Source organism: Heptranchias perlo, chromosome X, assembly GCF_035084215.1.
Source record: "Heptranchias perlo isolate sHepPer1 chromosome X, sHepPer1.hap1, whole genome shotgun sequence".
In the NCBI taxonomy this organism is placed as follows: Eukaryota; Metazoa; Chordata; class Chondrichthyes; order Hexanchiformes; family Hexanchidae; genus Heptranchias; species Heptranchias perlo.
This window is the reverse complement of record NC_090370.1, coordinates 4,259,452-4,275,141: the sequence shown is the minus strand read 5'-3', so window position 1 is coordinate 4,275,141 and position 15,690 is coordinate 4,259,452. Positions and strand designations below refer to the sequence as shown.

The window sequence follows — 15,690 nt, the reverse complement described above, 5'->3', positions numbered from 1 at the left end:
GGGAGAAGGGTTCAGCCTTTTCAGTGCAAAGATGCAGAGGGATTTTCTCCCCAAGGAAAATGCACTCCACAATCATCCAGATTAAAGTAATATAGAACAGTAGAAAAAAATCAATGGATATTTCTTTACCCAACCATAAACCAAGGGTATTAATTTACCATTATTCCATTTCTTTCTGCAACTTGAACTGCACATCGGGAAGGTTGGGCCCTTGATTGGCTGCAGTCTTTTGTGATTGATGTCTCTGCCCACTGAGCTCTCATCTTACAGAACTATATTGGTAGCCCACGGGCAGTCTAGAGTGAAAGTGCAGTCAGTGTTTTGAAATTCACAAATGTAAGGCTGAGTGACTTCAGCTAGAGCCAGCTTAGCCATTAGAGCTAAACTAGAGTGAGTTTATAGTAAGTAGACATTTCTTTAAAGGTCCATGTTTGGAGAGAAAACGTGTGGCATCTTTGGTGTTTTATATATTGCCTAGTGTAGGGAAATGTATATCTCATGTTAAATTGTGTGCTGTTCATTCATCTATCTTACATAAACAAAACCACCTATTGGTTCAAAGTATGTGTCTTGATTTAGCAAGAATTTATTTTCAGTCCACTGTTCCAAAACAGAGCACAATCACAGAGTAGTACATGATACAGTCCAGTAGTCAGTGTACACAGCAAGGGTTATTTGTTACAATCTGTGGATATTGCTATTGTTTACCTAAATATTGGGCATGAAAGGGAGCACACCGGATCGTAGGGGACCCGTGGTCCACTTATGGGAATGACCGATGAGTAGCACAGGCACGATGGGCCAAATGGCCTCCTTCTGTGCTGGATCATTCTATGAAACTAACTGAGAAACTATGTAGAGTAGAAATCCAAAAAAGTGGACAAGAGTATTTCATCAATGTTCCTTCCCCTCAATTTCTACCATCTAAAAGTTCAGCATGAGCAAGTGAGGAAGGGAAATAGAAGTGTCTGAGACATGGTTATAGAAAGTCACCTCTTCCCAGTTACTATATATGATAGAGCAGTCAGTTAACTAAAAATTAAAGATGGTGGTCAGCAAGGGTCTGTAGCATCGGGACAGGACCACAGCTGCCAGCTAGAGAAACATAGCTTGGAAAGGACCACAAGCAGAGAGGTCAATGGGACAATGAACTGATGTGCACGAGGTATTGGAGGCTGGACTTTCTTTTTAAATTATAGTCTGGTCCTCTGTCCCTTTCAACATCCAGTTCTGCTCTTCCATAGTAGCACAAATTCATGAAGTTATCAATAATTATTTGTTTCATTAAAAATTCCTATAGAATTGCAACTGCACAGCTATTGGAAGGACCTTATTCCAACAATAAGCAGCCCACCTACTGCACACTTCAACCTGTTACAAGTTCATTGCCATCAGCTTTATTCAAGCCATATTGAAATAGGCACCTTTTTTTTGTAGAAGGCAAAGTTAATGGCACTCAGTTCCGATCGAGTTGTGGAAAGGTTAAGTATCCGTAAGTGGGAGCACACAAGTTCATTGAATCTCTAGTGATTAGAACAGCAAAGATGCAAAACTAGCTGTGCCCAGAATAACCAGCACATTATAAATCCATGTGTAGATGATGTCGGTCATGCCATTTTTAAAATCGGGTTCAATAATCTTCCTGTCTATCTTTCTGGGAGTTCATTACTTGTTTTGCTTCTATGTTTATCTGGTACACAGGGACAAGACATTCCTCTACATGCCAAAACTGAACAATCCCAGCCAGCATACTCCAATTAATGGAATCAGTGCTGTGCAAATTACAGGCCAGGCATGAGCAACAAAACCTTATTAAATTATAACTCATTACAGTAGCATTCAGAAGACATATTTTCTTAATTTGCAACAGGAGAATTTAGATACTAAATTCTGAGCAGACCCCTCATATTTTGCCCCTAATCAGCATCTACACAAGTCTTGCAACAAGCACAAGTCCATCACATCTCCTAGGGCAAAAAAAAATTATGGTTGGCCAAAATAAATCAAGTGGTAAAAAATACCAATGAGGAGCGAGTAACCAGCAGAAAAGCAAGCAATCAAATCCCTCAATTGTTTTCAAAGCTATCATTCATATGCCAGCAAATACCACAAAACCAAACTGCTCCAATGTTTTCACAGTTTTTGTCTGCCATTTTTCTTCTTCACTCAGCTAGAAATAACTGACGCAAAACCACCTTAAAAATTGGTTCGTTAGTGTTAGAAATGTCTGTGAGAAGTAGGATCTTCTACATCCACCCAAGCAGGCAAATGGGACCTTGGCTTAACGTCTCATCCAAAAGGCAACACCTCCACCAATACTGCACCAAAGTGTCAGCCTAAATAATGTGCTCAAGTCTGAGGAGTGGGGCTTGAACTGCACAACCTTCTGACTCAGACATGGGAGTGCTACCAACTGAGCCAAGCAGACACTATAGTTTTGAACAGACTTGGGATTTATAGAGTTATGGATTGTTGAAGGAAAAGATTGGTATGGTGGGGGGGTTGAAAGAGAAAGGAGGACAACAGGGCTGAGCTTGGAGATACTCAATTAGAACCTAAACACTTTCATTCACCAAAATGGTTCATAAGATCCCATTCACTGATTACTTGCTCCAGTGGCAACAACAATCTACTGTATGCTTTTAAGCAGTCCTTTCTAAAGAGCGCTGTTGCAAGATCAAAAAAAAAATGGGCATTTGGCAACATAATTAAAAGCCCCTGTAACAGCACTAAACTCAACAAATGTAATAATGGCACACAGCAGGCCAAGTGATTTTTTAATAAAAACTATGCAACAAACAGCTGAAGTCACAATTTGATCCCCACTTCACAGCCCTGCAGTAATGACAGCCCACTTTCCTCCTTGCAATGTGAACTACTATTTTATTTTAAAACCAAATAACTATATAAAAAAAATTTAACATTTATTTATTTAGGCAAATCTTCTCAGAAGTTTTTCACTTCATTTCCCAGAGGGAAACCCATTCCACATATACCCTCCCAAAAACAACTCTGTGCAGCACTGTTCCTTGTAGCATTGGGACATCTACATCTGATGGAAATCTGCCCCTGCTCTTGGATTCAGTATTCAATATTCCCACATAAATCTCACCTTTCCATTCTGATACCAAGGGAGCAACATCTGACAAGATGTCAAAAATCCTACAGCAATCTTTACCAAGGCAACAGGCAGACTGTACATTCAAATCTGAAGGCTTTAACTCCAACAAGAAATAAATGTGGGATTTTAAAGAGTTTGAATTATTTTCAGCATAGCCCCTTGAATGTAGCTGCAAACTATCCTCAGTTTAAATCAGGTCACTCAAGACTTGAACCCTGTAGTATAATGTTTACTATACAATAAATGCCCTTGCTATGCACTGAAAAACTGCCTTTATCAAATTTGTCTCTATGGTTTCAGTCTCATCAATAGTCACACAGCAGATGTGAGGGTGGAGGAGAAATCACAGCTGTTTGAATGATGGAAAACCAATAAAAGTTGTCTGAGCTCAGAGATAATAGCCTTGCAGTAGGCAGTGGTTGTAGAATTTCTCAAGCACCCCACTTCGTTATTCCTTGATCAGCCTGCATTAATGCCAACATAAACATTAATCTTCAAATCATGAAGCAGCCGTACAGTGCTCTTACTGGCAGTGTGTGCCCATACAGCCAGCCATTGACAGCATTAAAAACACATCCAAGGCTCCCCCTACAAAGGAAAGAAAGACTTACATTTATATAGCGCCTTTCGCAACCTCAAGACATCCCAAAGCGCTTTACAGCCAATTAATTATTTTTTGAAGTGCAGTCACTTGTGATGTAGAAAATGCAGTAGCCAATTTGCACACAGCAAGGTCCCACAAACGGTAATGTGATTGAAGCAGATTCTGTTTCAGTGATGTTGGTTGAGGTATAAATGTTGGCCAGGACACCAGGGAAAAGTCCCCTGATCATCTTCAAAATAGTGCCGTGGGATCATTTATGCCCACCTATGGATGTATGTGCTGCCTGGTACCACATGGAGTCATAACGAGAAAGAAAAGCAGTGGAGGAGGGGGTCACAATTATCCTCAGCATCCACAGATTGGTGCGGGGGGGGTGGGGGGAAAGAAAGGAAAAAAACCTCAAGCAGGAGTTCTGCTCCAGATTGCTATTCAATGACACCTTTCAGGATAGTGCACACACATGGACGTTACCAGAGGACAGGGTTAGGCACAGCTGTGATGTTGAATATTTTTGAAATGCCTGCGAGCACTCACGTTGAGCTGTCTTGGCTTGGTGCAAACATGAGGTATGGCAATTTGGACAAGGTACTGGAGGGTTGCTGGTTCCCAGGGAACCATACCCCAGCAAGAGTCATCGGGGTAGAAATTCTTCTTGGGTGGTAGAGCAAAACAGCCCATAGTGAATCGGCCGCCCGTTTTACACTCCACATTATTCTCTTTTCCATTGACTTCAATGTGTATAATAAGAAGCCAATTTGCTGTCACCTAATTTGCGCTACCACCCAAGAGGGATTTCTACCCCATTGCCTTGAGTTGTAAAACAGAGAAACATTTGAGTGGGGGAATGAAAAAGAAAGAGGGAAGGGTTGAGAAGAGGGACACAAAACCCAAATTGAGTAAAAACTCCAACATGAGAGAAAAAAAGATGTCTTGGAGTGACTTCAATTCAGTAATCTAGCTGAGATTCACAAGAGCCCAAATTGTGCTTTACAAGGTTACCCAACATCCCTACTACAATCAATCCTGCACGTCCAACACTCATGGCTCAGCAAACTTTATAAACCACTAAGGCTTTGCTCATAGTTCACAATCTCAACCCCTTAATTGTTTGTCACAACTTTCCAACATGCCAAGTATCTCGCTGTGGGCACTGTACATGTCGTCAATACTCTAATGGAGTACGATCAATAATTTTTTTGCTCCATTTTTATCCCATACAAGAATAATTTTTTAATCACAAGATTCTCTCACTGAGATTATATCGTTAAAGTATTCAGTCTAGCTGAGTGGACAGGCCAGGAACCTGCTTCCACACTCTTGCCAAAGCCTCAAAGGGAGGGGCAACAGTGCCTTCCCAAACTGCCCCAAGAGCCCTCACCTCTCAATTTGCCAACCCACAGATGTTGATGCAGAGATCGCCAACTCAGTGAGGAGAGGAGCACTGGCATACCCCGCATCCTCCTACTACAAACTGCCACGTTCTGGTATCCCAACATGGAAACCAAAATTTGACTTGGGAGATATTGATCTCCTGGCTAGCTTGGTTACTCCTACCCATGATATTAAAAGGGAGATAAGCAGCACCATGGCAATTACTCCAATTACCTATAGAAAGAAGGGGAACGAGCTTCAGTTTTCAATACTCATCCAGTCATTTCTCCTGGCCTTTATATAAATGAGATTTCAATTTGATTATGCGCAACGTTACAAAGCAAAGAAAATGTTACAAAAAGAGATTTTTTTTAAAAAATAGCAGAACAATGATTTGGTGAGCACGTCAATTTATTAAGATGTTATTTTTTTTTAAACTGTCTCAAGGAATTGTGATGGGATCAGGGACATAGAAAGACATTTATTTTTATTGCAAAACATGTTTTTTTTCCTTCTGACAGTGGAGTGCAGTTTCAGACACCAGCAGCCCTCCAGTAATTCACCCAAATGGCCAATCTTCATTATGAACTTAGACCATGAGTGTTGGCAGGGTATTCAACCATGGAAGCATTACAGCCAAGCCTGGTTGTACAGAGCCATGGTCAGAGCCCACTTGGAGTACTGTTCTCAGTTTTGGGCACTACACCTCAGGAAGGATATATTGGCCTTGGAGAGTACAGCGCAGATTCACCAGAATGATACTGGGGCTTATAGGATTAAATGAGGACAGGTTGCATAAACTGGTGTTGTATTCTCAAGTGTAGAAGATTGAGGGGTTATCTGATCAAGGTGTTTAAAGTGATAAAAGGATTTGAGAGAGTAGATATCTCCTGATCGGGAAATCCAGAACAAGAGGGCACAATGGGAGGACCCTAGGCAAGACAGAGGGTCAGAGGGATCTTGGTGTGCAAGTTCACAGATCCCTGAAGGCAGCGGAACAGGTAGATAAGGTGGTAAACAAGGCATATGGGATACTTGCCTTTATTAGCTGAGGCATAGAATATAAGAGCAAGGAGGTTATGATGGAGCTGTATAAAACACTGGTTAGGACACAGCTGGAGTACTGTGTGCAGTTCTGGTCGCCGCACTACAGGAAGGATGTGATCGCTTTGGAGAGGGTGCAGAGGAGATTCACCAGGATGTTACCAGGGCTGGAGCGCTTCAGCTATGAAGAGAGACTGGGAAGATTGGGTTTGTTTTCCTTGGAGCAGAGGAGGCTGAGGGGGGACATGATTGAGGTGTACAAAATTATGAGGGGCACAGATAGGATGGATACTAAGGAGCTTTTTCCCTTTGTTGAGGGTTCCATAACAAGGGGACATAGATTCAAGGTGAAAGGCAGGAGGTTTAGAGGGGATTTGAGAAAGAACTTTTTCACCCAGAGGGTGGTTGGAGTCTGGAACTCACTGCCTGAAAGGGTTGTGGAGGCAGGAACCCTCACAACATTCAAGAAGCATTTGGATGAGCACTTGAAATGCCATAGCATACAAGGCTACGGACCAAATGCTGGAATATGGGATTAGAGTAGACAGGGCTGATGGCCGGCGCGGACACGATGGGCCGAAGGGCCTCTATCCGTGCTGTATAACTCTATGACTATGACTCTAATCTTAAAATTAGAGCTAAGTCATTATAATGAAATGAAATCAAAAAGCAATTTTACAGACTAAGGGTAGTGGAAATCTGGAACTCTTCCCCAAGAGGCTTGAATGCTGGGGGGGGTCAACTGGAGCTTTCACGACTGAGATAGATAGATTTTTATTAGGTAAGGGTATCGAGGGATATGGATCAAAGGCGGGCAAATGGAGTTGAGGTACAGATCGACCATGATCTAATGAAATGGCTGAACAGTCTCGAGGGGTTGAATGGCCTACTCTTATACCTATGTTACCCACGTATTTATATTTTACTTTTTTTTTAAAAAAGCTCAGATTAGAAAAAGAATTGGGAATTAAAATAAGTGACCATTAAGAATGACTGAAAAAAGAGAGACAAATACCACAGGGCAAGACTTTTAATATATTAGTGAGTCTGCTGTAGCAATGCTCACTGAGTTGGAGGGGAGGGCTGGGTGGGGAAGAAGGTAAGGAAAGGATTTGAATGGTGGGGGCTGTTTTTTGAACAATAGATCACATCTTTCTAAATAGGTATTGTTTGCCATGGCATTGGTGGCTTTCTCTCTTCGTCTGGGTCTGGATCTTTGTTCCTTTCTAGCAGTCTCTCCTTTTGTTTTTCTTTATCTTCTGGTTTTTTTTTTCCTGTGTCCTGTCCTCTCGTCAGTGGGAGGTACATATGGTGGTTGGTGGAGAGATCTGGCATGGGCAGTTGGTGTATTACGGTGGTGGGTGAGATCCAGCCAGGGTGGCTGATGTATTATGGGTGGCCAGGGAGTCTGGCCAGAGCCAACATCGACCCAAAGACCAACATGACCTGAACACAGCATATGGCAAATGGGTTGTGGGTGCAGTCAAGGGCTAGGAAGGGGACAGTGGCCTGAGGCTGGGATCCAGGCTGGGACCAGGCAGAGAATCTGCAGATGACAGGGTCTCTGGGTGGGGGGTGGGGGAGAAGGAAAGAGAAACAGTGGCCCAAAGGCAGGCAAATATGGCAGATGAACATTGAAAACCTGCAAGGGGGACCTTGAAGCATCTGGAGAGGGGCAAGGCACTACCCCAGAGAAGTCCAATGGTGGGGGCAGGCAAACCTGGGGAAAGCAGGAGACACTGATTCACAGCACCATTTACCCTAACAAACTAAGTTTAAAAGCAAATCTTGACATTCCACCCAGGTGTGACAAAATCATCACACAGGAAGTGTGACAAACAAGGAAGTGCACACTGGATAAGATTTAATATGATAGTCCAACAGACTGATTAAGTTCAATCCATCCATTTGGGGGAGGGGGAAACAGGGAGAGAATACAAATCCAGAACTGTCACATTGCAAAACAATCGATACTGTGTAAATATCAATGTCAGTTGAAAGGGAACACCAACTCCACAGCAGAGATTTCTATGCATTCCACTAGAAAAATTGCATCTTTACACGATCACTTTATAGTGAAGACTGACTGCTCCACAATCACAACTGACTAAATATTGGCCTTACACAGGTACTTAAAAGGGAACTTGCAGGTAGTTACCTTGACTCTTTTTGCCATGTCTAAGCTAAGGTTTTATCAACTAGTGTAGTGCAGTTGGAATTGGCCTAATTTCCTGGCATCAAGTTATGGGCAGGTTTTTTGTTTTGGTATTTCATTTTCAGGACTTTTTGTTTCACCAAATTTAGTTCTTAAATCTTTTTACAAAAAAACATCAATAATTTGCATTTATATAAGAGTTTTTAAAACATAGAAAAATATCCCAATAGTCAACAGTGTAGGAAAAGTAAATCCAAGGCACTATTTCAAACTAAACCATGACAGTAAGGCAAAGGGAACAGGCAAATTTAGGACTGATATCAGGAAGTCTAAGTGATCAACACATGGTACAGATCTCCAGGTGAGGTAGTGAAGGCTATATCATTTAAGAAACAGTCAGGTGCTGTGATGAGGGAAAGAGAGGTCAATTCTTTCTGGATGGATGAACCAAGGTGGGCCAAATGGCCTTCCTCCCCTGTATCGATCTTGTGAAGTCATTCAATCCTCAAAGTCATGATGCTGAAGGTGTGGGGGTGAAGATGATGGGGGAAAAAGCACAGATCTAGTTTAAAAGAAAAGGAAACAACTCATTAAAGGGAGGGGGAATTTCCTGTGTTTACTATTTGTAGCGAATAGTAAACATGATTTATAAGAACAGATTTAGAATTTTGCTTCAAATAGCAAACAGAGAAAACCTTGCCCCTAACTCTGCATCTCATGGAGAACACAGGCTGGGGTGTGGGAAGAACAGAGTTTGGGATTCAGGTGACATTGATAAGCTGCTCTGGCTCTTGTGCTTTAGAGCACTATCTGAACCCCTCAATGGGTTAGTGCCTTGTAACATGCTCCAGCCTTCATGTTGCCTTATATGTAAACACATTCCCAACCATTGTTTGCACTGCATTGATCTCCATGGGAGTTCCTATTAAGTGGCTGCCACTGTGCTACTCAGTTCAACTGCCATCTATTACATGTGGCAGCAAGCCTGCAGCAGCTGAATGTCAACACACCACAGGGCCAGTTTGGAATCTTTAAGACATCTCACTTTTCTGACTGAAACCACCAGTCTTGAAACTACTGAATCAAGAACTGAAATGGTATCAAAAAACTATATGCTTTAAGGTGGGTGTGTAAATAACTAGGGTAAAACACCCACTGGCACCTTGGATAAGAGTAAATACAAGGGAGAAAAACCTTATGGGGTCAATTTTTGTCTTTCCCACCTGGGCGTTAGGTATCATCTGAGCGGAGAACAGGGAGGAAAATTTGGCAGGGAGGAGGATCGCATGCCAGTAACAGAACAGAATTTTCTACCATTCATTTCAGGATGGTAAAGATGCCCATTTCACCAATGATGTAGCCATGTATAATTTCTCAAATTAAGCATCTGGAGACCACTCAAGATTCTTCTGTTTATTTGAGAAATTGACAAGTGCACATTTGTTGTGCATGTTCTACCTTCTAAAGTCTAAACATTTAATCAGTGTCAATAATCAGTATTCCATGCTTGCCACCTACAGTTGGTCATAAATGACTGACTAAATATTCTAATTTGAAGTTATTCAATAGACTAATCAAAAAATGTCAACAGTCTAAAAGGGGACATTTTAAAGATTCAGACTAGTTATCATTAGGCAGTCATTAATAGTCCTTTCCCTATTCATAATGGATACTGGCATGGAGAGGGCAGAGGCTTGGGAACAAGTTGCTTGCCCATTTTCTTGTAACAGACTGATGTGTGCTGATCTGGTTCATTGTACAGTACAAGCCTCTTATAATCAGCCACATGAGTGGTGTCATCAACTCTCAACCAGCCTTGAAGGTGCAGAAAATAAGGGGGGCTAGAAATCTGGAATTCTCACCCCAAAAGGCTGTGGATGCTGGGGCAATTGTAGCTTTCAAGATTGAGATCAATAGATTTTCTTTGTTAGGTGAGGGTATCAAGAAATATGGAAAAAAGGCAGGACAATGGAGTTGAGATACAGATAAGCCATGATCTAATTGAATGGGGGAGCAGGCTCGAGGGGCTGAATGGCCACCTCCTATTCCTAATGTTCCTATGGACATTATATAGTTAAAGATGAATGATGGGGAACCTGCTGGATGATGAAAAGGCAGCAACATGGTCTGAACATGCATTGAGGAGGGGATGATGTGTTAATTTGCCAACAAAAAAATAAATCGATCACCATTTTTTTTAATATTGGGAAACCTAGGTAAAAAGAACCACTGGCAGGGGAGGTGAGTTAAAGAGAATAAGATAGAAGGTGAGGTAAGTCAAATAGCAGTGATTAGATGATGCCAAAATTGAGTTTTTAAAGTTTGTAGATTGCAGGAGGTAGGGAAGTTGGAGAGAGATGAGGAGTTCCACAGGTCCTGGGAAAGAATGAATTAGAGTAGGAAACTGATGAATTTTCATTTCAATGCAGGGAGGAGGAACAATGTTTAGGTGGTGCATTTGAGCTGAGGAGGTACAAGGGAGGAAAGTCCAAAGAAACAATGACCATAGTATTGTTGATAAAATAGAAACAACATGAGAGCAAGAAAGAAAATGAGAAAGAAAGAAATTAGGACCTTGCATTTAGGTAGCACCTTCCATGTTATTAGGACCTCCCAAAGCACTTGAATTACTTTTTTGAAGTGCAATCACTTGTCTTTTTGCCTACAAAACAAGGACTTAGCCATGGTTCCTACTCCTGATCAATATCAAGTGTCTCCTGCTAGAAAGTACCTACATGGACATTTAGCAAGACCAGGATTGTGTTCAACTTATGTACAAAGGGAGACATTCAAGTGCTGGAGGCAGTGTAAAGAGCAATGATGCTGATCCCTAGTTCTAGGACTATGAGAAAAGATTGGAGAGACTTACACTTTTCTGAAAGAGAGATGTATAAGAGGTGATCTTAGTAAAAGGCCAATTTAGGACTGATACCAGGACATTCTACAGAGTGAAGAACACTTGGGATAGGGGAGGGGAGGAAAGAACCAACTGGATGCTGCAATGGGGAGCTTTAGGGCATTTCTGGATGGATGCAGTAAGACAGGTCAAATGTTCTTCCTCATCTATAATTATTTTGTGAAATAGCCTGCCAGCACTCACTGCCTGAGCTCACACAAAGAATAGTCATTTGGGAAAGCAACTGGAGGACTGTGGAACTATACACCAACTTTGAGTTCATGCTTTTTGGGGGGTGGTGAAGAAAAGGCCATATAAAAAAATGTAAACTCAGATACAATGGGGGGGGGGGGGAAGAGAAAGAGGGGGGAAATGAGAACAATTCAAGGCTGTGATCTAATCTCATGGGATAGTTACAACTGATTAAAATTGATGACTACCTGAACTGTTCCACTCCATTTCATCTTTATAAACTCATTCCCAGCCACCTGATAGTCTTATTGCACTTAAATAAACAGTTTCTCAGCTCTGACTTTACCAACCTCTGTTCCTTGGCTCATATGCAATGGCAGTACAATAAAAAAAGGTAAAGATGAATTTTTTTCAAATTCTATTTATGGAACAAGATAAATTCCTTCATTCATGTGCATTAGAGGCCAAGCAAGGGGGAGAATGTCAGTCATTATCATGGTTACAGTTAAGTTATGCTAAATCAATCTTGTTTGGGTTACCTCTGGGAAACAGGGAAGTGGCATCTGTAAATCAGAAGAGTCAAATTAACCAAAGGGCCTTGGAAGCTGCAAATCTCCAAAGATTTCTCCCAGCTTTTAGACAAATAAAAACAAACCATAAATTAGAATTATTAACTGCCAGACTAGGAGATGAACAAACTCCTTTTTTTGGGTCACTAATGATTACAACCATGATTGAGGAAAAAAAAAATCAAGGAATCAAAAAATGAGTTGTCAGAATTGAACGTAACCAGAAAGCTGAAAACCAAGTAATTGTGTATTGTGTGCTGCACAATCCCATGTTTTCCTGCAGGAGATGATGGCATTTTACTCCATACATGAGGCAGCTTGGAACTTGAAGCTTCTCATGGCTCATGGAGACGGTCAGCATTAACCACCTTTGCTTATTTGGTGGGACCAATTAAGAGTAGAAAATGGGTTCCAATAATAAAATGAACTGGGGAAGGTGAATTATCATGGGCTTTTGTAGAAGTGGTATATTGGTGTTTTTATATCTTGGATTATTTTCACTTCTTGTATTTTGCTGACATGCCACAAACCTTTTATGGAAATTGAGCACTTTCACCCAAAACAAAAACCCACATTGAATCTGTGAATCTACACAACGGTTGTGAAGAGTATGGAGAGCTCCCATTCTCATGTCTGACTTGGGTAAACTTACCTGCACAAGTAACAGGCTGGTCTGCAAGTGCACAGCAGAGAGCCTGAAGAAACAGGTGTGTAAAAGTCTTTACAATCTCACAAAATCTAGCCACTAGTGGAAAAAAAAAGACAACCTTGGAAAATCAAGAAAATTAAGAACCAGTATGATGAGTACCCAATAAGACACTTCAACTCTGGAACAGTGTAAATCACACATCACTGCCTGCATTTTGACCTGTAGCTACTAGTAGCACAGTATAACTGCAGCCTTGAGGCACCATCTTATACACCAGAGAGCAATATTCCAATGTGATTTGCAAAACACTTTCCCTTTAAAACAGCACCACCTCTTTCCCAGCTGTCAATAGTTTGCATTTACAACATTCAGCAGTGTTGCTGAATCCCAAAACTCCTTATGAAGCAGCACCTTTAAGAGCATGCACAGTTATGCTCAGCCAACAGAGCTCTCTATGCAACGCACTGCTCGCTTTACAATGACTCACACAATTCAAAACATTAGGATAGATGTGTGTATATATATACATACACAAACAATTGAAAGGAAGATGTAACATACTTGCACAGCCAGGCAGATAGAAAAAGAGCTTTTTTCAAATAAAATGCATTTCACAATAGGAAAATAGTAAAACAGATGTATCTGAAAACAGGATTATACTGAATGGCACTGTTTGATAAAAAACTTTATTAAAATATTCATGTTGCAGCAAAACAAATTAACCATAAAATTCAGTCATAAAATCTATCAGGCTGACATCTTTGATATGTTCTTGGCCCAGGATTCATTCGCACCACCCTCAAGGTTAATCTATAATATGCAGGCTCCAGTAATCTAACTCCCCCTCATCTCCCCTTCCCTCGATTTACTGTCCTGAGCCTTTTATCCGAAGCATATTCAGCAGCAGTAGCAGCCGCCTCCAGGCAGCAGCGGCAGCCGGCACTCAGAAAGCAGAACATGCACGCAGCACACATGACAGAAATATTAAATGTCACTGCCGCATTGACTGGGACACTTTTACCTTCAGTGAGGAATGGAAAAAAACAGAACGCACACAAGAGCCAAGACAACGGATCAAATATTAAACAGTGTTCATCATACCTTGTATGAAATGACTCAGCAACCTCCCATCATATCCCCAATTCTACCATTTGTACATTTTTTAAAAAATAAGCAAAACACTGAGGGTTAGATGAAGAGATTCTGGGTTTCAGACACACACACACGACGTACTCCAGAGGTCAGACGCAGTACCTGGTAACTCAGGGCACATTCAGATTCCTGACTCCCAGCCGGCATGGTTGAAGCTGACCGAAATGCTGTTTCTCTTCGGTGCTGACTGAAACCGAAAGCTGTCCGGCGGAAAATTCAGCGCCCGGAGGCGTGTGCTCACTCCGGGCCGAGACAGCGGGAGCTCTGTGCTCGCTCTGTCCTCGCTCCAGCTGCACCAGCAGCGCAAACGGCATCAGCACCATCCTTATATCGCCCCTGAGTGGCTAAACGGCCAACCGGAGATGGCCAATCAGCATCTTAGGTTCTTTATTGTATGTATAGGGGAGGGATGCTGGAGAAGAGCAGGATTTCAATGATTGACACAGGATAGAGAGAGATTTTAAAAATGCAACAATTGTCAGGTATTTTTTTTAAAAATCCAATTCATTATTTCAAATAACCTATTGATTTCAGGTATTTCTGCCCAACAAAGCATATGATTTTTTCATATCTCCTCCAAAATGAGCTTGAAAAATATGTGGATAAACAAATCCAACTATGTAATGTGGCACAGGTAACTTGGAGATTGAGAACGTTTCATGCACTGCGATATGTGGCAATGTAGAAGAAATATATTACACAGTAGGTTATACACAGGGCAATGCACAATGTACAGGATATGTGAATGGGAGCACTTCCTAATTAAAAGGGGAAATCGCCTTCATGAAAAGTGTCTGGCAACCTTTGTTTACAAATACGTAGAATGATAATAATAATGATATAAACCACATCCCCGTGTCATTTGTGTGCAATGCTGTTAAGACCATGTTCTAGGGACAATTCTCCCCTCAACAATAGAAATAGTTTGTTAAACACTTGTTGAGAAATGGAACACAGTGGCCCAACAATCCTTTAAAACTACCCTTTATTATTCCAAAATCTGACCAAAATTTTCTAATCTAAACAAGGCAAACATCCCACTGCTTCAGCGTTTTTATTCTTTGGATCCTGCATCATTGTCTCTGTATTCTCACCCTTGCTGCACACTGTCCTCAGAGAAGGAACAATCTGTTTCTTTTAAATGCATCAACTCAAGATCAGAAGCTTCGGCAGCCTATTACCTCCCATTGTATTCCCCAAGTGGATGGAAAAGTAAGTGTTCCTTCACAACGAGAAGGGAGTTGCAGCAATGGAAGTTGTGAAGGGAGCCAGTAACCATTAGAAGTAAATAAAAATCCATATTCTATAGCAGAGCATAAGATTTTCCATGTTTCAAATTGAGAAAGGGCCAAGACCCCTGGTGCAGGACATCAACAAGTTTGAAAAGAGTAGGAGGAGAAGACGGGGTAAATCAGCAGTTACGTGACACCAAGCTTGGATTTTAAAAGGCTGTACATTGTAAAAGGATGGGAAGGCTGAGGGAGGTAAGGAGTTCCCCCGACCTGAATTTGTAACTCTTTTTTCTAATGCGAAATTCAGCTGTAAATTATTCTCCTAGTCTAATCCTGACTGAAGTGGTCAGTGATGAGAAGCCCCCCCCGCCTCCCCGACCCCGTTATAATCAGACATGGATCAAATAACTTGGTTTGGTCTGCCTCAAGTGATTTCAGAAACAGAATTCCGCTGGCTTTCCATGTGACCCCTCAAACTGTTAAAACACCCACCAAACTTTTGGGCAGTTGGTTCCTAAATCCGGTTTAATTTCCACATTTTAAAAGGTAGGCCCTGAAATGTCAGTGTGGGATACTAGCATATAAACATTTAACATTATTTGTCTAAAATTCCTTTCTTCCCTATTTTAACAGAGGCTTTGGCCGGTTTGAAACTAAATGGGTTAAGGCCTCCTTTAAAATGAATAGATTAACTTCTTCATTAAA

General features: G+C 41.4%; 1 protein-coding gene across 1 annotated transcript in view; it reads right to left on the bottom strand.

The window, feature by feature from the left end:
* The window catches only part of LOC137307181 (electroneutral sodium bicarbonate exchanger 1-like), a 178,543-nt gene extending 163,544 nt beyond the window's left edge, over window positions 1–14,999 (bottom strand). The window contains exon 1 of the mRNA XM_067976546.1: window positions 13,856–14,999. Coding sequence (XP_067832647.1) covers window positions 13,856–13,900 — 45 coding nt within the window. The 5' untranslated portion in view covers window positions 13,901–14,999. The remainder of the gene's footprint in view (window positions 1–13,855) is intronic.
* Window positions 15,000–15,690: the final 691 nt, after the last annotated feature.